Here is a 27,120-nt window from a genome sequence, read left to right as displayed (position 1 = left end):
ATCAGCATCTCTTTTGTTCGCGGCGAACCCACAGTCCCCCTGACGTCACCCGGAGCCCCGGCCAATGGGCGCGCGGTCGGCGGCGGCAGCGGCTGCAGAAGGGGCGGGGGGAGTCGGGCGGGTCCCTCCTCCCCGACGCCCGGGGCCTCGCGGGGGGCGGGAGGGGACGGTCCCATATAAACCTCCTGCAGTCCCAGCTCGGCCGCTCGCTCCCGCAGCTCCGTACAAGGGGAGGAAAGGGAGCCCCCAAGCGCGAGTCGGGACCTGCAGCCACAACTTCTCTCCATCCTTTCCTTCCCCTCTGTCCCTCTACCCGTCCCCTTCCCCATCTTCTGACCCTTACCTTCTTTAAGGCATCAACCCCCTGGGGGCACTGGGAGGGACTCCCCCCGTAGGTTTGGAAGAGAACTGAACTTGGTGGCTATTGCCTCGTGGAGAGGGCGTCTCTCCCCGCACCATCTCAAGATGCTCAGGGGTCCGGGGCCCGGGCTGCTGCTTCTGGCCGCCTTGTCCCTGGGGACAGCGGTGGCCTCCGCAGGAACCTGGAGGGGCAAGAGGCAGGCTCAGCAAATGATTCTGCCCCCGTCCCCGGTGGCTGTCAGCCAAAACAAGCGTGAGTATTGACTGCGGGCTGAAGCAGGCTGGCGCAGGGATGGGACCATAAAACCAACTCAAGTTGTGGATGAAGTTTTGCGCGCGCGCGCGCGCGGAGTGTGTGCTCGCCTTAATGAGAAACCGACTATGGACGCAAAAGGCATTGGTTTGAGCAGGCTGGTTCTGCGGGCCTAGGATAGTGCTTTGGAGGACAGGCGCTCCTGTGCTCTTACCAACTCTACACGTTCAGGTCGTTTTCCTGTCAATTCATCAAAACTTACCTTTAAAGAGAAAAATAATGCAAGCTTTTACATGTTCTTTTGGGCTTAGTGTGATCTTTCTTGTTTTCTGCGTTACTAAATAACTGGTTAAATATTGTTAACATGGGTGGGAAGAAGGTAGCTACAAAGCTCTGTAGTTCCTAACTAAATTTGAATGCGAGGTAATTTAGTTTGCATTGCCTAGGGGGGCTCTCAGGACACTTCTCCTAGAACAGAGATCAGAATTCCTACTCCAGTTTTTCAAAGACACACCCTCCTTTGGCCTCGGCTACAGGAAACTGCTTAAAATTGTCCTCTTGACTTAATACTACCCAAGAAGATCGTGGAAGTTCCTTGCATATTTTAAAATGCAATTGTAGTTATCTGCTTTTCAAAATGTTTCTTCTTCCTTGATGTCGACCCCTGGCCAGATGGAAATGACATCATGTATAACATTTATAAGTTAAATGAAAGGGGGGGGAAAGGAATACCTAAATATCTACGTGTCCAAACTGTGGTTGAATCTTTAGATAGCTAGTTTCTTCCTCTACATTTTAGTGCAATATTGCTTTTCATTCTCCTCACGCTCTGAAGATTGAATTATTTATCTATGTTTGTTGGTTAGGCTCATCAATTTATTGTGCAAGAAAATTCCATAATCTGGAGAAAAGGGGGGATGCAAATGTAATTACTTTTTTGTTCATTGACAGCTGGTTGTTTTGATAATGGGAATCACTATCAGATAAACCAACAATGGGAACGCACATACCTCGGCAATACCTTGGTTTGTACCTGTTACGGAGGGAGCCGAGGCTTTAACTGCGAGAGCAAACCTGAAGGTACGTGGTGGGGAGTATCTTGTAACTTCTTGGAGAAGTGACGCTTGTTGATTAAATTTAGCACTGGTAGTAAAAATACGTACACCAGTTTTTCAATAGAATGATCTATCATTTCCTCTTTAAAATCATTTAATAACTGCTAATATTTGCTTTTTACATGTTACTTTTACCTTTGAAACAAAAGAACAAATTGTATCCCCAAGTAATTCCTAGAGTCTTTCTGTTTTATTCTCCCTAAGGTTTTGATGAGAAAATAAAAGATTTGTGTATTCTTCTTCCAAAAACACTTACTTATAAAACTTTAACTTATTAGAAAGTAATTTCAAATCTTAAACAATAAGATTATGGGCCAGAAAACACTTTGGGCATTATAATGTAAAGTGACTTTTTTTTTTTTTACACAAAACCACTAACCACTTCAAAGTTCTCATTCTTTATGACCATTGATATGTTGCTTGTAAATTATGGCAACTTGCACAGAGCAGCACAGATGACGCTAAGATGGAAATAGTAGGATTAACAAGTGACTGTGCCTGGTGGGGGTTGGGCTCTTCAAATTGTTTGCTTTTATGTGGACCTTGGCTGGACTCTCTGAGTCAGAGATCTGAATCTGAAGTCCTTCCTTCACCATCTAGCCTGTCCTACGGTAGTACTGCATATGGCTTTCTCCTAGGGCCTGAGAATCCTTTACAACAGAAATGGATTTACAGAAAATTAGGGAACTTGCCAAAGATCCAAAGTCAAGGCTTTATAAGAGCCTAAGGTAAATTCTAGGTCTCCCACTTCAATCTTTAAAAACTTTTTGTGGTACCATGTTGCTCATAGAGTGGAAAAGCGAGTTCTCCTTTGGATGAGGTTAGTGGAATAGAAAGGCTTTTACATATGTGAGGCTCATGTGAACTTCCCTTCTCCCCTCAGCTGAAGAGACTTGCTTTGACAAGTACACTGGGAACACTTACCGGGTGGGGGACACATATGAGCGTCCCAAAGACTCCATGATCTGGGACTGTACCTGCATCGGGGCTGGTCGAAGAAGAATAAGCTGTACCATTGCAAGTAAGATGATGCTAAAATACCATAAATATGAATTTCTCCATTACTGTCACTGTCACTTTCTGTTATTGATGACTGGATATCCCTAATTTTGAGATTTATTCTAGGTGAGCAGGTACTGTTATGTTGTCACCCAACTGATTCCTGTGCTTCTGGGGGATGTCTCTAAGCACAGATAGAATCAGTGTGGTTTTAAGTGTGTGTGTGTGTGAATGTGTATATGTGTGTGTGTGTGTGTGTGTGTGTGTGTATGTGTACACAGTGTAACCAAGTGGATCTCCTGGGTTCCACTCCAATAAGACGTACTTAGAGAAGTTGCCCATTTTACATTCCTGGGCATCTTCAAGCCAGACTGATCATGTGATTATCTGCAATGATTGGAAGATGGTCATGAAGAGTGAACCTTCCATTGTGTGGACTGCTCTTCTTGTTTGCAATGCAGAGACCTCTTGCATCCCATACAAACAGTCTAGTTTCTTTGTGACCAATAGTTTATACCCAGGAATTGGATCTCTCTATTCCCAAGGACAATGCGGAATGATTAGCTTAATAGTGTTTCCAAGATATTTTGGGGAGTGGGTTGACTCTCATCAATTGTAGTTTAGTTCAGGAGGTCTTTCCAGTATGATTCACTATGTTATAAATGGATTCTATTAACATAGCATTTGCTTTTTTTTTTCAATCCATCCTTTAAGTCACTTTAAAAAGTTATGTCCAAATGAACAAGACAGTCCCTTGTGAATAGGCCCAATCTGCTTTCCCCATACTTAATATTAGGGTTTATCCAAATTTATTGGCAAATGTTAAGAGTCAGTGGTTCATAGTGTTTACAATCTAGTGGGTAGATGTGCCAACGTGTTTAACAGCCTAGAAAAGTACCTGGTTTTTCACACTTGATATGCACACATCTATTTGCTTCCTGCCAAAATGATATGTGTAACCTAGGATAAAACACAGACTCTCCACACTCCAAAAGCTGAAATACTATACCCAATATGGGTTTTCATTGAATTAGTCTCAGGCTCAACCTGCTGTGTCTGTATGGAGGTCATGTCTGCCAGCCTTGCTTTTCTGCTTTAGGACCCAATTTCCTGCGATCCCTCTGGGAACTAGGATTTATGACCTTTCTTTGCCATTCATTTTTCTCTGTGGTTTCCCATTGTACTTAAACAAAACATTTAATTGAATGACCCCAAGTCACCAAACTTGTTAACTTTTCCCCTGTCTCTGATGGGAAAGCTGTTCTCTGAATACTTACAGTGGCTAACCTAAGTATCTACTCTGGGTAAAACATGAGACTACGTCTTCTTCTTCTTTTTTTTTTTAATCTTTTTTTATCCCACTCTCTTTAATTTTCCTTTTTTATCTTGAACAGACCGCTGTCACGAAGGGGGTCAGTCCTACAAGATTGGAGACACCTGGAGGAGACCACATGAGACTGGTGGTTACATGTTAGAGTGTGTGTGTCTTGGTAACGGGAAAGGAGAATGGACCTGCAAGCCCATAGGTGTGTGACTATTAGGGACGAATGAGGGGTGGGAATGCACAGTCAAGATGTTGGGTTGAAGCAAACTCTACATGAACAAGAGATCTGAATTCCAATGAAAAAAATAATGAAATGGGAATTTTATTTTAAATAATGAAGTTTTATAATCCATAGTCTTAAAGAATCAGATCAAAAATATTCACTGCATATAAGTCTTGTCTTAATTTTGTTTCAAAAGCAAAAGATAAAGTTGAAAGGTTTGGGAAGAAGTTTCTTTTGTCTAATGTCTAATTTCAGGTTTTCCTTGGTCAAGATATGTTATTTAAAAGAAAAAAATGATACTTCTGACATTTTATTGGAACATACTAGACTGAAACATAAAATTGTGTGTGCTCTGTCACACCTTAGTAAAATTTTTTTTCAAGATAAAAATTGTTGAGTTTCTTTTGGTCTCAATCCCAAATTTGAAAGTTTCTGTCTATAAATTTTACTCACTATTGTTCTCTAATTCAGATACTTTTATTTTCCTTTGTGTTGTGTTTTCTTTTTTTACAGAAATCCAAATTCCAAAGGCTTTCTTGTCATTTTTTGGGGGCACTCATAATTGGTCATTCATAATTAGATTGGAATTTTGCACATTTCGTGTCCTACAGACTGGGCATATACATAGATCCCTTTCACTTAAAGTACTAGTGTGAAGAAGAAGAAGAATACCAGCTGAAAAGATACAGTCCATAAACTTATTAGGGAAGCAGAGTTTCTGCCTGCCAGCTCAATTTGAGCTTTCTTTTGCTTTGGTTACCATGTGCTTAGTTACAGGGCATGCTTTTCTTTAGAGCAGAGTACTACTTAAAACATGTGGCTGGATTTTTGCTTACACAATACACTTTAAATTACAGGGGAGATGGCACAATTTGAAATAGCTTTTCCCCCCTCTTTTTCCTCCACATTTTCCTACAGCTGAGAAATGTTTTGACCACGCTGCTGGGACTTCATATGTCGTCGGGGAAACCTGGGAAAAGCCCTATCAAGGCTGGATGATGGTGGATTGTACTTGTCTGGGAGAAGGCAGCGGACGCATCACCTGTACCTCTAGAAGTATGTTTTAGATTTGCATGTTAAGATGATTTTCTGGATTCTTAGAGAGAAATGTAATGTGATGTCACTTAGAAGACACCCAATACATCAATGTTTTTTTGTAACTTTTGAACGTCAAGAGAAGTTCTATACTAAACCTATTGTGCTTCTTCCAAGAAGACTAAATTTTAAAAAATATCTTTGTTCATTAAAGACTATCAGCTACAAGGAACCTTAATATTCATATAAAAGCCAAATGTGTTGTGGGCATGAAGATTAGTTGCAAATGTTTAAATTATCGCTGAGATATTTTCAAAGTATTAAGAGCAAAAAAGTTATTAAAATAACATGCCAATGCATATTTGAGCATGTGAGTACTATTGACATAGAAAGGAGCAAAGCTCTAAAGTTTTAGGTTTCCTTATGTTTCACATTTAAATAAGGCCTATTCATAAGCAGAACTGATGGAAATAAAAAGTGCTTATCCCATTGGTTAAAATGATGTGTCTATTGTGGGTTAAGGACAGTCTCTTGCTCAAAGTCCTACATAAGCTTAGTAGTGCTAAAAATAACTGACCTCTGACAGCTTTACTGCTCCTTGTAGGGCTGCCTGACCTTACTTGTTGCCTTAAGGCAGAGATGGGGAATGTCAACCCAGGGCTGTACTAGGCCCGAGAAATCATTTGGTCTGGCCCTGCCAAGGCATTAGGGTTGAGTTAATTAAATGTTTGACCAAATATAGTTGGCTAATTTTCAAGTGTATGTGTGTGTATATTGTTAATCCTCACCTGAGGATATATTTTTCCATTGATTTTTATAGAGTGGAAAGGAGGGGGAGAGCTAGAGAGAGAAAAACATCTATTTGTTAACTCCTGCATAGGCCCAGACCAGGGGAGGGCTGGGGATGGAGCCTGCAACCAAGGCATGTGTCCATGACCAGAATTGAACCCACAACCCTTTAGTCCACAGGCCAATTCTTTAACCACTGGAAAAAACAGGGTAGGGCTTAAGTTGATAATTTTGTATGGCCCGAGAATGATGTTATAAAATATCCAAATGGCAGAAAAATGGTTTGCCACCCCTGCCTTAGCAGTTCAAAACGTGTTTTGTTTTGTTTTTTGAAACTTCAAACTAATAGCAACTATAGAGTTTATAGAAGCAAATAGCCATTAACTGTGGGTGTTATAAATAACTTTAAAATCAAATCTAAATATTTTGACCTATTTCATTTATCTAGCTTACAATGTTTAACCATCTTAAAATGTTCATCATCCAAATTTAAATTCTTTGCTAACAAAAACTAAATCTCTCATGGAAAGTAATAATGATTATGACCAAATCTTTCCCAGAAACTTGATGGTTCATTAGATCTTTTGCATTTAAAATGTTACTCTGATCATCAGACTTCCAAGACCTTGGTGGTAATGTTTTTAGCTTAAGACAAATTAGATGTCTGACTTAAACTCTCATCTGTTATTTAAAACTCTTCTAATAGCAAGTTGGGTAAAGTTTCTCAAAGTCATTTGTTTTATGAAATAATTCAGCCCCCTACTTTGTACAAGAAGGTGCAGGGATGAAAAAATGAATTGGATATTAACTCAACTTTCAAAGAGCACTTAGTAAGTAGGTCGAGATGAGAGAGGCCTAGATGGTCATCTTCTATAAAGCATAATATTAAGACTTCAAGATGAATACTGAAAATAGTGCTGTGGAGGTTCAAGGGAAGATAGTCCTTTCAGCCGGGGATTTGGAAAAAAGCTACAACTAGCCATATCTTCATTCAGCTCTCTGTTCTTGTGGTAGATCAATGTGGATGTATATTTGTGTGAATTTACATCAACTGTCCAATTATTTTTCTCTCACCCAGTGCAGAAAAACACAAACAAATCAAATCTTCTATACTCACATTGTAGCATATGGGCAAAGCCAGATTATAATTAAACAAACTATTTGACAGATAATGGAACACATAGACTGATGGTAATTTAGTTATAAAACATCATTTTACAATAGTATCTCACTTTTCCATTGTAGAGTCAACACTAAGCAACTCAAAAGAGGTCATTTTATTCGTGTTTTAAATAGGGGTGTGTGTGTGTGGTGGGAGGAGAGGGGTGGTGGAGAACATAGTCTGAGAAGTTGGTAACCCCCTGAATTTTTCATATGACAAATGAAGAAAGGCATGCTGATGTCTTTTTCTAGCTTCTTTGGGGCTTCTCTCCAAGACCATTTGAAACCTACTTGCCTCCCTACTGCTCCTAGTTTTCTAAAGAAAGTCCCCCATTGAAAGGCAGGTCACATACAACAATTATTGGGAGAGCCTGAAAAGCAAAGACGAGGGTGACCAAAAGCCAGAGAATGAATTTGGTCAAAAGAACAATGTGAAAACTCTAAAAATAACAAAATAAAATAATGAATGAATGATGATGAAAAAGTGTTTTGGCAAACTGAGAAGTGGAACTAGGTTAAATCCCATAGCTCTCTTTCTGCTGGGACAAACGTAATACCATTGTTGGGAAGTTTTGCCCCCGTGGCACCACAGCTAAATAGAAACATATCATCAAAAAATAACTTACCAAGCTTTATTTATTTTTTAAAATATATTTTATTGATTTCAGAGAGGAAGGGAGAGGGAGAGGGAGATAGAAACATCAATGATGAGAGGGAATCATTGATAGGCTTGAGTCTGAAACCCAGGCATGTGCCCTTGACTGGAATCGAACCTGGAATCGATGCCTTCAGTCCTCTATCCACTGAATTAAACTGGTTAGGGCAACTTATCAAGTTTTAAACTACTGTATGTATATATTTTTAAAGTTCCAGTTGAGCATGTGCAAGCTTGACCTGATTCACATCTTTGAATCTTTCCTTTCTAACACAGACAGATGCAACGATCAGGACACTAGGACATCCTACAGAATCGGGGATACCTGGAGCAAGAAGGACAATCGGGGGAACCTGCTCCAGTGCATCTGCACAGGCAATGGCAGAGGGGAGTGGAAGTGTGAAAGGCACGCGTCCCTGCAGACCACATCCACTGGTGAGGAGCAGAGCGAGCTGGGCGGAAACAGGATAGTGTTACCAAAAGTGTCCCTGCAAAGCCATCTTTCCCTTGACATGCCATTCAAGGATGATTTGCAGTGTTTGGGCTAGTAAGCTGAGTCCATTTACCGATTGTTAGCTATTAAAACTTCTTCATGTTAAATTTTAAATGTTTATGAAGATGAAATAAAAATGGCTCTTAGGGTGGAAAAAGCACACAACAGATTCACAAAATGTAGAAGGAGGGGCAACTTCTAGAGGACTGTGTGGCAGCCCAGGGCATGCTCTGATCAGCCCACAGCCACGCAGATGGCAGGGGTCTGCTGCAGAGTGGCAGGGATTTCTCAAAATAAGTCAGGAAGAGAAATGCCCAGATATTTTGGGCTTATTGTAGCTGCTAAGACAGGAAGGGTGAAGAAGACAATTTCAGGTGAAGAGAAGAGCATGTGGACAGCACAGGGCACATCAGGGAATGATGGGTAGTTTAGAGAGACAAGGCATAGAGCAAGAAGGATGTGGTTAGAAGTGAGTTGGGATGAAGGCAGGTGTGAAGAGTTGTGAAGGCATGGCCTATGAGCTTCCTGGATGAGTAAGGAGTTGTTGAAGGTACCTGCTCTGTTAAGTGGCAAAATAATGTCTGTGATTTAGAAATATAATCCCAGTAGCTCCAGCTGAGCTGGAAGGTGGAGACCATCTGGCATAGGCAGAATGCAAAAACTAATGCAGAATGGAAGAGCCATTTCTTTCTAGGGTTAGGTCAGAAACAATGTGGATTTCAAGAGTGATCTGTATAGGATCCTAAAGATCCCTACTTCAGAAAATAGTTCTTTTCTCTTGTCCAACGTTGTGACTTTCTTTCTCATGTCCTTAGGATCTGGCACCGTCACAGATGTTCGAATGGCCATTTTCCAGCCTCAGCCTCACCCCCAGCCTCCTCCATATGGGCACTGTATCACAGACAGCGGTGTGATCTACTCAGTAGGGATGCAGTGGCTGAAGACACAAGGAAATAAGCAGATGCTTTGCACTTGCCTGGGCAATGGAGTCAGCTGCCAAGAGACAGGTCTGCCTTATCTTTTAAAAAACCGTACTGAAAACTTTTTTATGATTTATTTTTTGAAAGGTAGTACATTCATTTACCAAAAAATAAAAAATAAAAAAAAATTAAAAAATAAAACAAATAAGACAAGCTTCTAATCTTACCACTAGTGATAACAGTCAGGATTAGCGTTGATACATTTTCTTCCAATCTTTTTAATCTATGTATTTTCTTTTCTGTAGTGAAGATTAAGTGTACTATCTTTGTTGTTATAAGAGGGCTGCTTTCTGAATAACTAATCATCCATACTTTATACTATAAATTTCAGATTTCTGGAGGTTTGTAAACTTCTTTTTTTTTTTTTTTGTAAACTTCTTTTAACAACATCTAATGCATCTCTTCTGGGCTACAAAACTGGTAGTTAGTAACTATAGCAATTATAATTGATGCACTTGAGGTTATCCCTAGAATAACCTCATGTATTAATACTTATGCCACCAACAGAGGCATGTATATCCCTCCAGTATCCTTTGAGCTGCACCCTTAATTAACCTGTGTTAATATAGCTTTACAAATGGGGAAACTAAGGCCAGACAGCAGAGGTGGTAACAAAGGACATCAGCAGAGAAACAGATGTTGCTCTAGCCACAAAAGGCATGGCTTTCTGAGGAGTGCATTTTGGCTGAAACTCACCAGATGATCATCTATATTTATAGCACAAGATCAGTCTCTAATCCTATCTAACAAAAGCCTAATATGCTAAGTATTCAGTTGTCCAGTCGTCCGTTCAACCAATCAAAGCATAATATGCTAATGACATGCTAAGGCCGCTCAACCACTCGCTAAGATGTGCACTGACCACCAGGGGGCAGACGCTCTGACCAGTAGGTTAGCTTGCTGCTGGGGTCGGGCCAATTGGGACTGAGGAAGATGGGCCAGACATGCCCTGGAGCCCTCCCACAGTCCCTTCCCGGCTGGCCAAACTCCCGCGTCTCTCCCTGGCCCCGATCATGCACCAGTGGGGTCCTTCGGCCTGGCCTGGGCCCTCTCATAATCCAGGACCCCTCAAGGGATGTTGGAGAGCCAGTGTCAGCCCAGTCCCACAGGCCAGGCCAAGGGCGCACCGGGCCTCTAGTCTAAGGTATAAATAAGCAGCCACCAGTGCAGATCCATGCAGCTCTATTTACTGAGACCCTTTTGGTTATGCTTGTAGCTGTCACTCAGACTTACGGTGGCAATTCCAACGGGGAGCCATGTGTCTTACCATTCACTTACAACGGCCGCACTTTCTACTCCTGCACCAATGAAGGGCGACAGGATGGACATCTCTGGTGCAGCACGACTTCCAATTATGAACAAGACCAGAAATATTCTTTCTGTACAGACCAGACTGGTGAGTGTCCCAGGGGAAAACACAGCTGTGAGAAAGACTCATTTCTCATGCCCTCTTTTTATTAGTCAGCAATGTAGCCATTAATCTTTAGGCTGCATGAGAAGTATCACTTTTCTACAGTCTGGACCCAAGAGACGTGGAGTAACTTGGCAGTTGAAGATCTTTCCATGGTCCTTAGTACCCTTGGGAAATGACACCAAGGGAAAGGGCCACCAGTTCATTTCTTTCTGACACATCGGGTTTATGATGTGATTAAAGATACTGGTATATTAAAACCAGGATGTAATCCCACAGGGCTGAAGAATATGCAGAATGGATGACTGACTATTTTTGTTTCTCTTTTGGTTGAAACACTGTTTTATTCAAAGTGATCATTTAAATATATTTTTGGCTGGAAAAAATGTGAGTGAAAATTGGCTTAAATCTATTTTGAATGTAAAGGTGAACACACTTCAAAAGGTGAAGGAAACGTAGAATGCTATTATCAGGCAGCTCTTGTTCTGAGCTGGACTCTTTGTAAATTAGCTGCAGAGGCCTGGCTCTCTCTGAACCTTTCTGTAGTCATTCCCCGCTGCACATTGGAAAGCTCAGTGGTAATGTTTTCTTCCTCTTTGTCTATTGTTCTGGACAGTTTTGGTTCAAACTCGAGGTGGAAATTCCAATGGTGCCTTGTGCCACTTCCCCTTCCTGTACAACAACCACAACTACACCGACTGTACTTCCGAGGGCAGGAGAGACAACATGAAATGGTGTGGAACCACACCGAACTATGATGCTGACCAGAAGTTTGGATTCTGCCCCATGGCTGGTAAGAGGAAGCCCGTGTAGACACCATTTATCGAGTAAGACAGAACAGTGGCCACTTTACACTACTTTACCCATTAACACTTAATTTTTGAGATCGTAAACAACTTTATGTGATATAATACATTTATATGAATTATGTAAGTATTTATATAATTTTAATATCCCATTGATATAATTTAATGTCCAAAGATATATAAATACAATAAAAGTACTCTTTAAAATGTCTGTGCATTTAAAGTTTGCACGAATTTGTCTTTTGTATAGAGCACACAACTGAGTAACTTAAAATATATCAAATGTAACTAACTGACTGAGAGTCACAGACCTGACAATATTTACACATGATTTTGGCTTAACTGGCATAAGCTCTATCCTTCATTAAGTACTCAAGTGACTAAACCTCTATTTTCTGACAAGTAGTGATCTTTTTTTAAGAGCGGGATGGGCTCTAGTTTGTATGAATAAAGAAAGGGGAACCAGTGCCTTTTGTTTTCAAATTTCAAGAGTCCCACAGATTACATTTGATTTTCCAGTTGTAGAACCAAAAAAACCTGTACATTTCATTGTCAAGTTTGACAATGAGGCAACAAAATGTAAGAAAAAAACAGCTTACTTTTATTTCTCTTATTTCAACCAAAGAGAATTTAGAAGAAAAACATGCTGGAGCTTACAGTTCAATACTCATACTCATACTCATAGTTTCCCTTTGAGTTAGAATAAACTGGAACTAGAAAGTTATGGAGCAGTAGTCCAATTCAGGCTTCTAGAATAATGTAGACCCTTTGAGTGAATGTGTAGGGATCATTGTGGTTAAATGTCCACTTACCCTTCCTGTAAGTATTTCCTGCAACTCGCCTCCCCTTTGCACTATGCTTTCCTCTCTGGTACTCAAGACTCTATACGAGCACAGAGAAGCACTGAGATTTCTTCGAGGCACACAAGACTTCTAAGTGAGAGCTTGTAGGATAACCAAATTAGACCGATAATACTGCATACCTTTTAAGAACTTGTGACCATTTATCACTTGTACATTTCTCATCCATTTCCAAACAGCCCACGAAGAAATCTGTACGACCAATGAAGGGGTCATGTACCGTGTTGGAGATCAGTGGGATAAACAGCATGACATGGGGCACATGATGAGGTGCACATGTGTGGGGAATGGTCGTGGGGAATGGACCTGTGTCGCCTACTCCCAGCTCCGAGGTATGCTTACTTATGAGTGAAAACATTTGAGAGGATAAAGGGTACAGAGAGTGCGGCTTTGATGTGAAAAGTTGTACTTAACCAAAAGGAGGAGATGTGTAATACCATCACATTAGTCTACTGTGCTGGATGAGTTTCACATTTTAGACAGCCAGTTAAGAAAAGCTGGCCCAGCGATTCGGAAACATTTCCAGAATTCAGGCTCTTAGGCTGAGCCAAAAAGATGACTTCAAAGGCTAGAGCACGATCATTTGATCCTTTAGTGTTTAGTTATGCCATTAGATTCATGTCTAGAAAAGTTTGAGTAATTTCTATAAAGAAAAAATACTTTGCTATTCTAAGATCAGATCCAGATTTAAGGAGAAAAATACATAGAGAGGCCGATTTATTTTGTCCAGATAAGATTTTCCCCTTTAGACCCAGGTATGGAATATAGGGATATTGATTTATTGAAACTATTTTAGTTTTTCTATTTCTTTCCCTTGAAAAGTAAGATACAGGAGAGCACTGTGAGCTAATAAATAGTCCATGTAGCTCATGTGTTGACATTGGCCTGAACTTTGTAAAAAACATTTTTGTGTGTTTAGCGGGTAACACAATCCAGGGGTAATGAGATTGACATACGATGTTGCAGAGCTGAGAGGGACCCTGGTAGGAAGGCAGACAGACCAGCTCCTCATTTTACAGATGGAGGAGCTGAGACCTGAAGAGAGAAAGTAATTTTCTCAGGATCTCTCAGGGAGTTAGGAACAGAGTTCACATGATTTTTTTTTAACTTTATGAATGCCATAGATGTCATTTTCTTTTCCAAATCCCAGTATCTCCCCACCCCCACCATCACACTATGCTGGGTGCTGTATATAAGTCTGTTTAATCTTCCTCCCATTTATCATAACAGATAGATCTAAAGAGCATTATCAACTAAGCAAGAATTTTTCCAAAAGTAAGACATGCATTTGTTAAAAAATGGGCTTTCCACAAGAAAGTGTAACTTACCACATTCTTTAGTTTATACGGGAGACTTCTTTTGTATGCAGAAGTTGTATAACTGACTAAGCTTTGAAAAGTGTTTATTCTCTGCCGCTAGAAAAGTTATTTTAATGAGAGGTCTTGATAATTTAGTGGAAGGAACTGTGTGCTTTGAAAAGCATAGCTTTTTAAAATTTCATCATTGAAGCCTAAAAAATGTTCTCCACCCATCCCACTGTTTCCTTAATAGATCAATGCATTGTGGACGACATCACTTACAATGTGAATGACACATTTCACAAGCGTCATGAAGAGGGGCACATGCTGAATTGTACCTGCTTTGGACAGGGCCGGGGCAGATGGAAGTGTGATCCCATTGGTAAGAAGCCTCGTCTCTCCAGATGGATTTGGCCACTGAGAATAGTTAGCAAGGTTCAAATTAGGAGAGCGATTTGATGTTACATGATTGAAGCTGGATTCAGACTTTGGTCAGTGGCTATCAAAGAGGTTTGCAAAGTCTTTCCTCTAATCACGGACCATATATAATTTTGATTTTGGTAGTCATCTAGTTTTGCTGAATTGGGTGACAAATACGAACTTATTTTAATTAAATGCAATTCGTTCTTTAGTTCTGAATCATAAAGATAATCTGTGTTATGAAAGAGAACTGCCCTTTGCTGATTGTGCAATAACATGGGCAAATGATTAGGCCAGTAAATACCTCCCTCCAAATACTTTATTTTTCTTGGCTGCCCTTTATAATGGAGCTAAGCAAATAGTGAAGGTTGAGCTTTAAACGAGCTGTGTTACCAGCTTTGAGGTAACCCATTAATACTCCTTTACTAAAAGAGACAGGTTACTCACTGAGAAAACAAACTGATCAGATACTCGAGTTTGTTTGACCCGAGATTGCCAAAACTGGAGGAGAAGCCCAAGAGGTTTTCTTAGAAACTGCTCAGCAAGTATTCACAGTTAAAATCTGGTTCATCGATTTACATGTAAAAGTAAATCCTCTAAAGTTTGAGAAAGTATATAAACTGACATATTGTCCTTGCTATTCAAATGGGAAATCAGTTGCATTAATATAGGTAAAAATATATGTCATTTATTACTCAAAATATTCAGCCTATCAATATATACTGAAATTTAAATCTTCAAATTTTTATTTAGAAATATTGTCTTTTAGAAAACTAAATATCTCCCCCCCCCCATGGGTACCTTTTTGTTTGTTTTTACTACTAATTGTTCTGTACAGTAAAAGATTTGAACAAAGTATTTTTTAAGCAACACGTATTTGTAAGAACAGTTGCCAGTTTCTAGTGAAACTAAGAATGAATGCTCTAGCACACTGAAATTAAATTTGTAGCTTTAAGTCTTCAAGGCTGCTTAACTTTTACTTGTATATATTTTAGACCAATGCCAAGATTCAGAAACCCGAACATTTTATCAAATTGGAGACTCCTGGGAGAAGTATGGGCATGGTGTCAGGTACCAGTGCTATTGCTATGGTCGCGGCATTGGGGAATGGCATTGCCAGCCTTTACAGTCCTATCCAGGTGAGTAGCTCAATTACTGCAAAGTGAGAACTGTAGGCTCGGTTATAAAAACAGGGTAGCATCAGTGTTTATTAATATTCTGATGCTTAAGTTAAAATCTCCTTCTTTTCCATCCTTTTCTTATATCACTGTCTAATAATCAGCTGAATTTTTGACAAAAATGATTTTTCTTTCTTTCCAGTCAAGTAAAAGGTACGGAAGGTGTGCAAATGTCCCTGAATGTAATTTTTTTCTTTTTAAAAAATATTATTTTTATTGATTTCAGAGAGAAAGGGAGGGGGAGAGAGAGATAGAAACATCCATGATGAGAATCATTGATTGGCTGCCTCCTTCACACCCCTACTGGAGATCAAGCCTGCAACTCGGGCAAGTGCCCTGACCAGGAATCGAACCGTGACCTCCTGGTTCATAGGCCAACGCTCAACCACTGAGCCACACCGGCTGGGCTGTAATTTGTTTCTTAAAACTATAGAACATTCTATTAGGTTAAAACATTCTGACTGATTTCATCTCACATCCATACATAGGGATAGAAACCAAACAGTGAGCTGTGCTGAGAGTAAGTAAGGGGTTAGCATTTTATGTCATGATTCTTAACAGAGAAGTTGTATAGAGAAATTACATGAAAGACAATATAGGGTTTGTTTTCAATCTTGCTTTCCATCTAGGCTTTTTGTCAAAATTTTCAATTTGTTTGATCAGTTCGAGTGTGGAACAAAGTATCCTGAGTCAAGAGTTGAGTAACGAGGTCAATTTTCCACCCACACAGTTCAAATACCCTCAAGTGTATATTGCTTGGGGTTTTTCAGGTCACAGGACATTATTAAAATGAATGAATACTGGTTTTGTTCATTCATTTTAGGAAAAGAAAATTTGAACTTAGTTTCCACTGAGTGATTAATTATAATAAAATGTATTGAGTTATGAAAGTCTAATTGCTAGGCATCAGTTATTTGAGCAAAGCCTCCTGTTACCTTTAGACTTAAAACATGGCCTACACTCAGAAATAGAAACAGATTTCCAGGGTCTCAGAATGTATTTGTAACAGGAATTAAGGTTAAGTTAACTGAATCCCCCCATCATGTGATCAGAAATTCACTGTCCCTGACCACAAGATATGAAACACTCCAGCGAAAGGCAGTGCTCATCAAAGCATGGGTCCCAGCTCTCTCTGTGCTTCTGAAGAGACACATGCCAAGCTTCACTCATTATTCCTTCATCTGTAAAAGGAGGCGATCGTAGCTGATTGCCCTTATAGTTCCTTCCCGCACTAACAAACTAACGTTCTGGGATCCTGACTACCACCCATGCAGACACACTCTTCCTATGACCTTTGAAGTGATCCTGCTCTCCCCACACCGTACACACTGTCAGGGCTGCCCAGGTGATTTTGCTTTGGGCAGGCTCAGAGCACAGATTGACCTGGCTCTAAATTGTATTTCATGGTGAATCTGAGTATACGAATCATTGGATTTTTTTTTTTTTTTTTAGTAATTTTTAAAAATCTGGCTGCAGGATTACCATAGGTTCAGAAAGTATAACTGGGTTTTCTTTTCTTTAATTATGCAGCCAAAAGGTAGAATGTTCTAAGTGATAATGCTTTCTACTTTCTATGTTTATGGCTGTTGGTGTGGGGTGGCAATCTGTTGAAAGTCATTTCCTCCTTCATGGTTTTGAGGGAACTTCACGTCGCTGCTGGCTGGAAGCATTTTGGTGGACATGTCAGAGATGAAGCTTAGATGGGAAGGAGCTCTTCTGTATTGGAGTCTTACATGTCCACCTTGTTCCTACTCTTTATTATTTTTAAAATATATTTTTAATGATTTCAGAGAGGAAAGGAGAGGAAGTGATAGAAACATCAATGATGAGAGAGAATCATTGATCAGCTGCCTCCTGCATGCCCCACACTGGGGACCAAGCCCACAAACTGGGCATATGGCCTGACCGGGAATCATACCATGACCTCCTGGTCCGTAGGTCGACGCTCAACCACTGAGTAACACTTCCCAGCCTGTTACTACTCTTTAAAAAAGGGCAGTGGTCCAGTCCAGTCCATTGACCATAGAGGAGATTTAGGGGCGAGGGGCCTGGCATGTCCCCTCAGTACACAGCTTATCCATATGTCTAATTTGTTCAGTGATTCGTGATTTGCATGTGGGACTCCAGGAATATGGGAGAAGAAAGGAACAGCCAGTTACCGATAGATTGTCTCTGAGCCTTGCCCTGTCTGTTCCTCCGACCAAGGACCTGTTGAATCGTTCAAACTAACAGAAGATAAGCGGCAGTTTGTGTGTCAATAAACAACTGGGAAGGCACAGAGCTCAGCAAACTAAACAGGAAAAAAGAACTGAGTCGCAAACCCATAAATGTTTAACTTCTCCAGGGTCACCATTACTGGAAATTATTCATTTTGACCTTATTTTAAACTAGTTTTTAAAGTATGATTTGTATCATATCTTTACTTAACTATTTTATTGCTAGGCCGATCATATTGAGTAAGAGAAGGAGTAAAGTTTTCTCCATGGTAATTGTTCAGTTTGGATAATTTTTAAAAAAGTTTTACTGACTCACCAGTTTTAAAAGGATTATCAGAATTTTAAGTTTAAATGGTGGAGATGATGTCAGAATTTTCAGGTTTTTTGTTTTCCAATAATATGTAGCATACGGTAGAGTATGGTGATAATAGGAATTTAATTGACCTTACAAATAATGGGCACAGGCTCTCTACTTCCTGGACAAGAATGTGCTAAATGCGTGACCTCCCCTTTGTGTTCAGTGCAGTTCCCTTCATGGGAGCTGTGCCACAAGCCTGACATTGAAAACGGAATTTCAAACCAGTGCTTGTAGTTTTAGAAAGAAAAGAAACTTCTGCCTTAGCTGGTTTGGCTCAGTGGATAGAGTGTTGGCCTGTGGACTGAAGGGTCCCGGGTTTGATTCAGGTCAAAGGCATATAGTTCGATTGCAGGCTCAATCCCTGGCCCCTGGTTGGGGCACATGCAGGAGGAAACCAATCGATGTGTCTTTCTCATCATTGATGTTTCTCTTTCTCCCTCTCCCTTCCTCTCTGAAATCAATAAAAAATATATATATATATGAAAAGAAACTTCTGTAGGTTTGCTCCATCACTGAGGTGAAAATCACTAAGTCACCTTTACTTGTCCCTCCCTTCTCCCTTGTTATCCTCTTGGTGGATATGGGTGCATGATTAGGCTTAAAGGTGGGCAGGAAAGTTTATCTGTGTTGCCTTTCTAAAACTTCATCTTAATTGACACTTAACCATCATCAGTTTTTTAAAATTAAAGATTTTTTAGGGCCGTGTTAGGTTCACAGCAAAATTGAAAGGGAGATTTCCCTTATGCTCCCTGCCTCCACACATGCATAGCTTATTGTCAATATCCCCACCAGAGTCATGTATTTGCTACGGTCGGTGGACTTAATGTGGACACATCATTGTCACCTAAAGTCCATGGTTTAGGCTAGGGATCAATCTATATTCCATAGCATCATAAACTTTTCCCCCTCAGACTCATGATTGCCAAACTAAGTAAAACACCTACCAGGTATCTCTTTATATGAGGAAATTATAGTAGGATTTCTGGGAAGGATCAATATTTAAACAACTTTATGCCAATTATTGTAAATAATGTAAGGACACAATATTCCTATAGTTACTGATTTGCATGGAAGTAATACTTTAAATCATCACATCTCTAAAACTTTGCTTCAGTGTTTATCTTTCAAAACTCATTTACATTTGTGAGCATCTTTTTTAAAAATATATTTTTATTGATTTCAGAGAGGAAAGGAGAAGGAGAGAGAGATAGAAACATTAATGATGAGAGAGAATCATTGATCGGCTACCTCCTGCACACCCCCTACTGGGGATTGAGCCCACAACCCAGGCATGTGCCCTTGACCGGAATTGAACCTGGGACCCTTCAGTCCACAGACTGATGCTCTATCCACTGAGCCAAACCGGCTATGGCAAAGCTTTTTATTTTTTTGGTAATCCTCACATGAAGATATTTTTTCATTGATTTTTAGAGGGAGTGGGAGGGAGAGAGAGAGAGAGAGAAACATCAATGTGAGAGAGACACAGAGATTAGTTGCCTCCCACATACACCCCAACCAGGGTCAGGAATCCAGCCTGCAACTGAGGTAGAAGCCCTTGACCGGAATCGAACGCAGGACTCTTCAGTCTGAGGGCTGATGCTCTATCCACTGAGCCAAACCGGCTAAGGCTACGAGCATCTTCATGAACAGAAAGTGACTCAAAGAGGGACATGCTTTTGGCTTCTGCCAACTGATTAGAACAAACATGCCATGTTCTGGGAAATACATACTATTTTAGAATGAAAAACTGAGAATTTTGTACATGAATTCAGGATTTCATATGACTTGGAAATACTTGCAGTAAATGGATTTAAGATTCAAAAAATACTTGTTAGTCTTCAATCAATGTTGGATTATTTCCAGTGTGAAAGTAAATATATTATTCTAGAAATTTTGTGTCTACACAGATTTGCTTGCAAGTTATATACATATATATATGCTAAAGAAAACTATTTTCAAAGAGAATTTAAAAGCAGAGATAATTTTGAAATCAACATATTATTTTCTAAGAGCTTTCAGAAAACCTACATCTGTTGATCTGGTGAAGTGTTTTTATTAAACGTCCAAAATTTTGCTCTGTTTCACAGAATGGCAGTTAGAAATTCTTGGAAAGGTTATTATAAGGAACTTTACTTTTATTTCTAATAAGTTGAACATTGATGGATGTCATAAAATGACAGCGTTTAGGAAAAAGATAGTGTTCTGTTCTGCTACCGTAAGTTATTCAGCTAATTCATTGTTACCCTGAAGTGTGTCTACACTATTAAGACATTAATTACACTTCTCTTATTTTGCTTTAAAAGCAAAACTAAAACTATACTTTAAATCAATATGTGGAAATAATGAATTTAGTGTATCCTGCAAAATGTCATTTCAGCTGATAGCTGCTCTAGAAAAAATTTTTCTCTTAATAATTTGACCAAACAATAGTATGATTTGTAGAGGGAAATTACTGCATACAAATAAAATAACATTTTTTCCCAAAGTGATAAGGCATTTACAGATAGTTAGTGCATTTAAAGATGAGAAATAAAACTGTCTTTAACTAGTACTTTTGTCTATTTGTCTAAGAGTCTACCCTACTTAGGAATGTGTTTGTTTTACCTCCTGCCGTATGGCCTTTGGAATGCTGTGTCCTTCTTAGGTGGCAGATTCATTCTTGATGAAAGCTTCCACAAACCAGAATTTGCTTCAAAGAGGCTAAATATAATAAGTAAATGAAATCTGCAGGTAGTCCGCATTGTGTTATTTGTGTTATGACAGTTCCACAATTTCTTATAGTTCTTACTTTGAAAATGGGGAAGAAAGCAAGCTAAGAGGCAGTTTTTAAAAATGTATTTTATTTGTCATAAAGTTCTAATTGCAGTTCTCATGATAAGCAATAACTTATCAGCTAAATAAGGATTTGATGCTCTGTTTCTAGTGGCAATATGTAAAAGATTGATTCCAGATCATTCTTACTATATTCACATTTACTGATAAGCCAAACTATTTTTAGTGATGCCGTCCATGTGCGCTGAATTTTAAGCTGAAGTGAATGAATAGCTAAGATAACCAAATCTCACATTTTCATCTTCAGGTGGGTCTGGTCCTGTCCAAGTAATCATCACAGAGACCCCCAGCCATCCCAACTCTCACCCCATCCAGTGGAATGCGCCCGAACCATCCCACATTACCAAGTACATTCTCCGATGGAAACCTGTGAGTATGCCACTCTGAAACTTGGACAATGAGTCTCCTGAAATTGACAGATGCTGAAATTATTTTCCTTCAGATGTTGAGCTAATAGATTGGATTAACTATCCATATAACATTTATATTTATTTAGTGACAAAACAATATCTGATCAATTGACATACAGACTTAGCTTTTCTGGTATTTAGAAAAATTTATTTCTCTATGTTAAAAAGATCTTCTTAGCAAGGACTTAGGAATGATCATGCTTAAAATTATTCTTCCCCAACATGGGAAGAGAATCTAAAGTTTTCATACATTTTATAACTGTCTCAAAGGATAAAAACTATTGGTGTCATTTTCATCGTTTGGAGAAAAACAACAGCTAAGTTAATATCTTTCTCTTTTATTTTACTTTCTAAGTGGTCATTTCTTAAAATCTGACTTTTGACCCTCTGAAGTTCTTTAGATAGATTATGCCACATCATCTCTGAATATTCTTCCTTGTGAATATGTGTGTGATTTTTTTTTTTAATTTAAATTTTTAGAAAAATTCTCCAGGCCGTTGGAAGGAGGCCACCATTCCAGGTCACTTAAACTCATACACCATTAAAGGCCTGAGACCTAATGTGGTATATGAGGGGCAGCTCATAAGTGTCCAGCAATATGGCCACAAAGAGGTGACACGCTTTGACTTCACAACCACGAGCCCCATGAACAGTACGTACCCCAGCCACCCTGTGTGTGCCTCAGTTTTTCTTCGGCAGCTTTTCCTCTTGATTCATACTCTTCCAAGGATCACACTCACATTTTAAAAAAATTATATTCTAGCCCTACCGGGTTTAGCTCAGTGGTTAGAGGGTCCTGACCATGGACTGAAGGGTCCCCTGTCAAGGGCACATATCTTGGTTGCAGGCTCGATCCCCGGCCCCAGTTGAGACGCATGCAAGAGGCAACCAATCGATATGTCTCTCTCACATCCATGCTTCTCTCTCTGTGTCTCTCCCCCTCCCTTCCACTTTCTCTAAAAATCAATAGAAAAAATATTCTCGGGTAAGGATTAACAAAAAAAAAATATGTTCTACAGATGGTAGTAGATTTTCTTGATGGCTAAGGCTCTCTTTCCCCTTTCTGTGACTCTAGGCAACACTGTGACGGGAGAGACAACACCCCTTTCTCCTGTTGTGGCCACTTCTGAATCTGTAACTGAAATCACAGCCAGCAGCTTTGTGGTCTCATGGGTCTCAGCTTCAGACACTGTGTCAGGATTCCGTGTGGAATATGAGCTGAGCGAAGAGGGAGATGAGCCACAGTACCTCGGTAAGCTGAAGTGTTGTGGTGACAGGTTGGGAGTGGGGAGCTCTGCTTAGGAGATGGCACCCAGGCAGGGGGTCTGTGAGCTTCAGAACTCGTTGACAGCTCGGTCTGAACAATATCTTCCAGTATGAGAAAGGGAAACGACGGACCCTTTCTAGGACTGCACTGGGCTTTTCCTGAGCCAGCTTCACAGCTTCCTGGTCCCTGATGTGACCTGCATTATGTGTTTGCCCAGACACTAGTTGCTAGTATGAAGACTGTGGTAGAAAATGTTAGCTTTGGGGGTGCACAGTAACCTCCTTTGTGCTTTTCAAAAATCTCATGTTTAGGGGCCTTTTAAAAATTTGATTGTAGAATAATCTATACACTGAGTGGCCAGATTATTATGATCTCTGAACGCATAATGATCTGGCCACTCAGTGTGTGTATGTGTGTGTGTGTATATATGTGTGTGTGTGTGTGTGTGTGTGTGTGTGTATGTATATACACACACACACATATTAGAGGCCCGGTGCATGAATTCGTGCATGGGTGGGGTCTGGCCAGCCTAGCCAGGGAGAGGGGACATGGGCCGTTGGCCAGCCTGCCTGCTGGTCGAACTTTTGGTCGAGGGGACAATTTGCATATTAGCCTTTTATTATATAGGATATACACTGAGTCGCCAGATTATTATGCGTTCAGAGATCATAATAATCTGGCCACTCAGTATATACTGAAAAGCACATAGATCATAAATATAAAGCTCAGTGAATTTTTATAAAGTGAATACACCCACCTGACTACTCCCACCTCACTCCCCATCACCCCTACCAATAACCACTGCTCTGATTTCTAGTTACTTTGTTTACAAGAGGACTATAGTCACATATTTATGGGTAGATTACAAAAATTATGCATCTCTAGAGAACCAATTTGAAAAAATGAAAAAGTAGGAAGAAAAATTATCCCATTGTGCATTGATAATTATTAAGTATCCATGAGTACATTTCCTTCTAGTCTTCCCCCTGCCCCTCATGAATGTATCATTTTTTAAAAATTTCTTTATTGATTAAGGTATTACATATGTGTCCTCATCCCTCCATTAACCCCCCCCAACCCCTCCCCCCCACACACACACTCATGCCCTCACCCCCCCCCTGGTGTTCGTATCCATTGGTTAGGCTTATATTCATGCATACAAGTCCTTTGGTTGAGCTCTCCTCCTTTCCCCCACCCTCCCCTACCTTCCCTCTGAGGTTTGGCAGTCTGATTGATGCTTCTCTGTCTCTGGATCTGTCCCTGTTCATCAGTTTATTGTTGTTAATTATATTCCACAAGTGAGTGAGATCATGTGGTATTTATCTTTCTCTGACTGGCTTATTTCACTTAGCATAATGCTCTCCAGTTCCAATGAATGTATCATTTTAAAAATATTCTTCTCCTGGGCTGTGAAGTCATTTGAGGGACTGGTATCCTTGATTAGTAACCTTTCCTTTTTATTTCAAAGACCTTCCAAGCACGGCCACCTCTGTGAACATCCCCGACCTGCTGCCTGGCCGAAAATACATTGTGAATGTCTATCAGATATCCGAGGAAGGAGAACAGAGTTTGATCCTGTCTACCTCACAGACAACAGGTACATGTGTACCACTTGGTGTCAAAATAGTCTTTTTTTTTTTTTGTAAAGCAGATCTATAGCAGTCTTTTCTGACTGTTTTCCTTTTTTTCTTTGTTAGCACCCGATGCCCCTCCTAACCCTGCCGTGGACCAAGTTGATGACACCTCAATTGTTGTTCGCTGGAGCAGACCCCAGGCACCCATCACAGGTCAGCTCAGCTTCCTCTTCTTGGCTGCCATGTTAATCGTGATGGCATAAGAAAGGGGTGAGGGAGCAGATTCTGGTCTGAGGACCGGGGTATCACTCTAATCTCCTACATAATTGCTAGCTTAGGGTAGAAGTGTGTGTGTGTGTGTGTGTGTGTGTAATATTAATTAAGAATGTGATTATTTTCAAGTCTTCCAGTTCTACTTTCTTTTGGATCATTTCCCCTCAAATCCATCTTATCAACCCCTATACATGCACACACACAATCTCTAAAGCCAGTTTATTGATTCCTGAAATCAGGCATTCCCGTAGTAGAAGGGGGATAATTTTTCTAAAAATCTCACTCTAAGACTTATCCTTAATGAGGTAGCTGAATTGCTTTCATACTTAGCTCATTTGGTGACTCTACTGTCTCTGAAGTTCCTAACGGCACAGACCGTGCTGGGTGGTGCTGTGCTCGGGCGGCTCCCTAATTGCTTCCATGACCATAAAGAGAAGACCCGGTTTAACTGGACATTTATGAAAGCTCTCGGGTCTTCAAAAATATTTATTATTAAAGCGGTTTGCATGGTTATTCCTATCTCTGTACTAAATGGTTCTTAAAAAAAGTGGCGGCATTGAAAGGGTCGACTTTCCGAGAACCACTGCTTCTTAGCTAACCCAGCTTCCTTTTCCTTCATGGATCTGTAGGATACAGAATCGTGTATTCACCCTCAGTTGAAGGCAGTAGCACAGAACTCAACCTTCCTGACACTGCCAACTCCGTCACCCTCAGTGACCTGCAGCCTGGTGTTCAGTACAACATCACTATCTATGCTGTGGAGGAAAATCAAGAAAGTACTCCTGTCTTCATCCAACAGGAAACCACTGGCGTCCCTCGTCCAGGTAACTTAGAGACACTACCCATGCTATCTTATCTGCTAGGATCTAACAAGGTAACAGCTTTAATCTTCATTTTGGTAGAGCAGCAATTTTTATCTCATGGCACACATAAACTAATTACTAAAATTCTGCACACCAAAACATATATTTTTTGCTAATCTGGCAAAAAAAATATATACGTATAATTTTGATTCATTCACACCGGACAGCTATTGTTGTATAGGCTGGTGTCAGTTTTTTATTTGACAATCTAAGGGAAAAAGAGGTCCCCTGACTAAATAGTCAGGTATTGCATGTTTTAAAAATTCTTGTGGCGTACAGTTGGAAATCGCTGTGTTAGAGGAACCGAGCTATCCTTGAATTGTGTTCATTCTGTTAGCCTGCTTGGGAGGACCAGGAGTGTAAGAAGAAAGAATAATTGTCTTGGGGAGGGGAGGGGGTGTTTTATTTCTGTCAGCAGTTCCTATATGTTAGTAATCATAGATTAGTGTATTCCTAAATTTATGAAATTTGGCTGAAATGTCCATATTATAAAACAATGTCAAAGCTGGCTATTGATTTTCCTGATAAAAAACTGACACCATGAAGTCTTTGTATTTTTCCCTGGAAACTTAGGGGGTCAGTTCATCTATTGCTCTTAAGTATCATACAATGATTCAGTAAAATGAAAATTACCACATATTTTTCTGTTGCCTCAGTGAGGTGTTTTGTTTTTTTTCTGTATGTTCATTTCAAACTCCTTAGTAAGACACTTCATGTGCTGGAACCTCACCTGCTTACTTACATATTTGAAATAAAACCTTCAAATGTCAGATGAAAGCAGTATGACTAAACCATGAAAATATAAGCAAGAAAGCATAGCCTCTGGCTAAGAGATGAAGCTTAGCGTTGCTCTGGGATGAGAGGCCCTATGAGTTGCCTCATGCAACTCAGGAAACTGGCTTTTTAAAAATAATCTTCAGCCGGAATTGTGAATGACCAGTTGGTTCTTGTCTGTCAGATAAAGTTCCCCCTCCCCGGGACCTGCAGTTCGTGGAAGTGACGGACGTGAAGGTCACCATCATGTGGACACCCCCTGATAGTGCAGTGACCGGTTACCGTGTGGATGTGATCCCCGTCCACCTGCCTGGAGAGCACGGACAGCAGCTGCCCATCAGCAGGAACACCTTTGCAGAAATCATGGGGCTGACCCCTGGGGTCACGTATCACTTCAAAGTCTTTGCTGTGAACCATGGCAGGGAGAGCAAGCCTCTAGTAGGAGAACAGACAACCAGTAAGTCCTGCTCCCGACCTCACTTCCACCTCTGTCTCCACTCTCACTGCCATTCTGGGATGTGTGTGCAGCACACCATTTACTCCTCTACAGTTAGAAAGAGGAAAATGCTCAGCCAATAAGGGACATCAGAGTGGACACAACGCACATTAAACTCAAAAACAAAACTCGCTAAGTGGTAATCCATTTCCCAAATACAAGTACCAGTGAAATGGCGCTAAGAGAGGGGAACTTAAGAGAACCTAATTTTCTTTGTAATGGTGGTATGGATTGACAATTTGAGTGCATTTTTGTGTAAGTAAATATATCTAGATCCAGCTCCAGATGTAATCTAAAACTTTTGTAGTAGGATTGTTTACAAATAATATCTATGGGTCTGCCTCCGTTCTGCTTGTTTATTTTGTTTTTTAGATTTCACATGTAAGTGAAATCATCTGGCATTTGTCTTTGTCTGACTTATTTCATTCAGTGCAGTAACCTCTAGATCCATCCACGTTGTTGCAGATGGCGAGGTGTCATTCTTTTATTATAGTTAAGTCATACTACATTTTATCTATGCACTGCTTCTTTATCCACTCATCTTTTCATGGAGACTTAGGGTGCTTCCATATGTTGGCCACTGTAAATAATGCAGCCTTGAACATATGGTGCATATGTCTTTTCGATTTAGTGCGTTGGGTTTCTTCAGATAAATATCCAGTAATTGCTAAAACAGTTAGTGCTTTTTAGGCATCAG

General features: G+C 40.2%; 1 protein-coding gene across 12 annotated transcripts in view; it reads left to right on the top strand.

The window, feature by feature from the left end:
* Nucleotides 1-203: 203 nt before the first annotated feature.
* Nucleotides 204-27,120, top strand: part of FN1 (fibronectin 1) — a 65,136-nt gene continuing 38,219 nt past the window's right edge. For 9 of the 12 annotated variants that reach the window (XM_080668827.1, XM_080668833.1, XM_080668831.1 and 6 more), the window contains exons 1-19: nucleotides 326-613; nucleotides 1,565-1,693; nucleotides 2,612-2,749; nucleotides 4,122-4,253; nucleotides 5,193-5,330; nucleotides 8,191-8,349; nucleotides 9,223-9,414; nucleotides 10,604-10,783; nucleotides 11,415-11,591; nucleotides 12,644-12,796; nucleotides 14,016-14,144; nucleotides 15,178-15,321; nucleotides 21,014-21,135; nucleotides 21,657-21,828; nucleotides 22,252-22,428; nucleotides 23,912-24,040; nucleotides 24,141-24,230; nucleotides 24,920-25,114; nucleotides 26,112-26,384. In XM_080668827.1, coding sequence (XP_080524953.1) covers nucleotides 466-613; nucleotides 1,565-1,693; nucleotides 2,612-2,749; nucleotides 4,122-4,253; nucleotides 5,193-5,330; nucleotides 8,191-8,349; nucleotides 9,223-9,414; nucleotides 10,604-10,783; nucleotides 11,415-11,591; nucleotides 12,644-12,796; nucleotides 14,016-14,144; nucleotides 15,178-15,321; nucleotides 21,014-21,135; nucleotides 21,657-21,828; nucleotides 22,252-22,428; nucleotides 23,912-24,040; nucleotides 24,141-24,230; nucleotides 24,920-25,114; nucleotides 26,112-26,384 — 2,977 coding nt within the window. In that variant the 5' untranslated portion in view covers nucleotides 326-465. Of the gene's footprint in view, nucleotides 614-1,564; nucleotides 1,694-2,611; nucleotides 2,750-4,121; nucleotides 4,254-5,192; nucleotides 5,331-8,190; nucleotides 8,350-9,222; nucleotides 9,415-10,603; nucleotides 10,784-11,414; nucleotides 11,592-12,643; nucleotides 12,797-14,015; nucleotides 14,145-15,177; nucleotides 15,322-21,013; nucleotides 21,136-21,656; nucleotides 21,829-22,251; nucleotides 22,429-23,911; nucleotides 24,041-24,140; nucleotides 24,231-24,919; nucleotides 25,115-26,111; nucleotides 26,385-27,120 lie in introns of all 12 variants that reach the window. The other 3 variants (XM_080668828.1, XM_080668836.1, XM_080668835.1) reach the window with 2 other exon arrangements.

Source organism: Plecotus auritus (assembly GCF_963455305.1).
Source record: "Plecotus auritus genome assembly, chromosome: 5".
NCBI classification, from domain to species: Eukaryota; Metazoa; Chordata; class Mammalia; order Chiroptera; family Vespertilionidae; genus Plecotus; species Plecotus auritus.
This window is presented reverse-complemented; position numbering and strand designations above follow the sequence as displayed.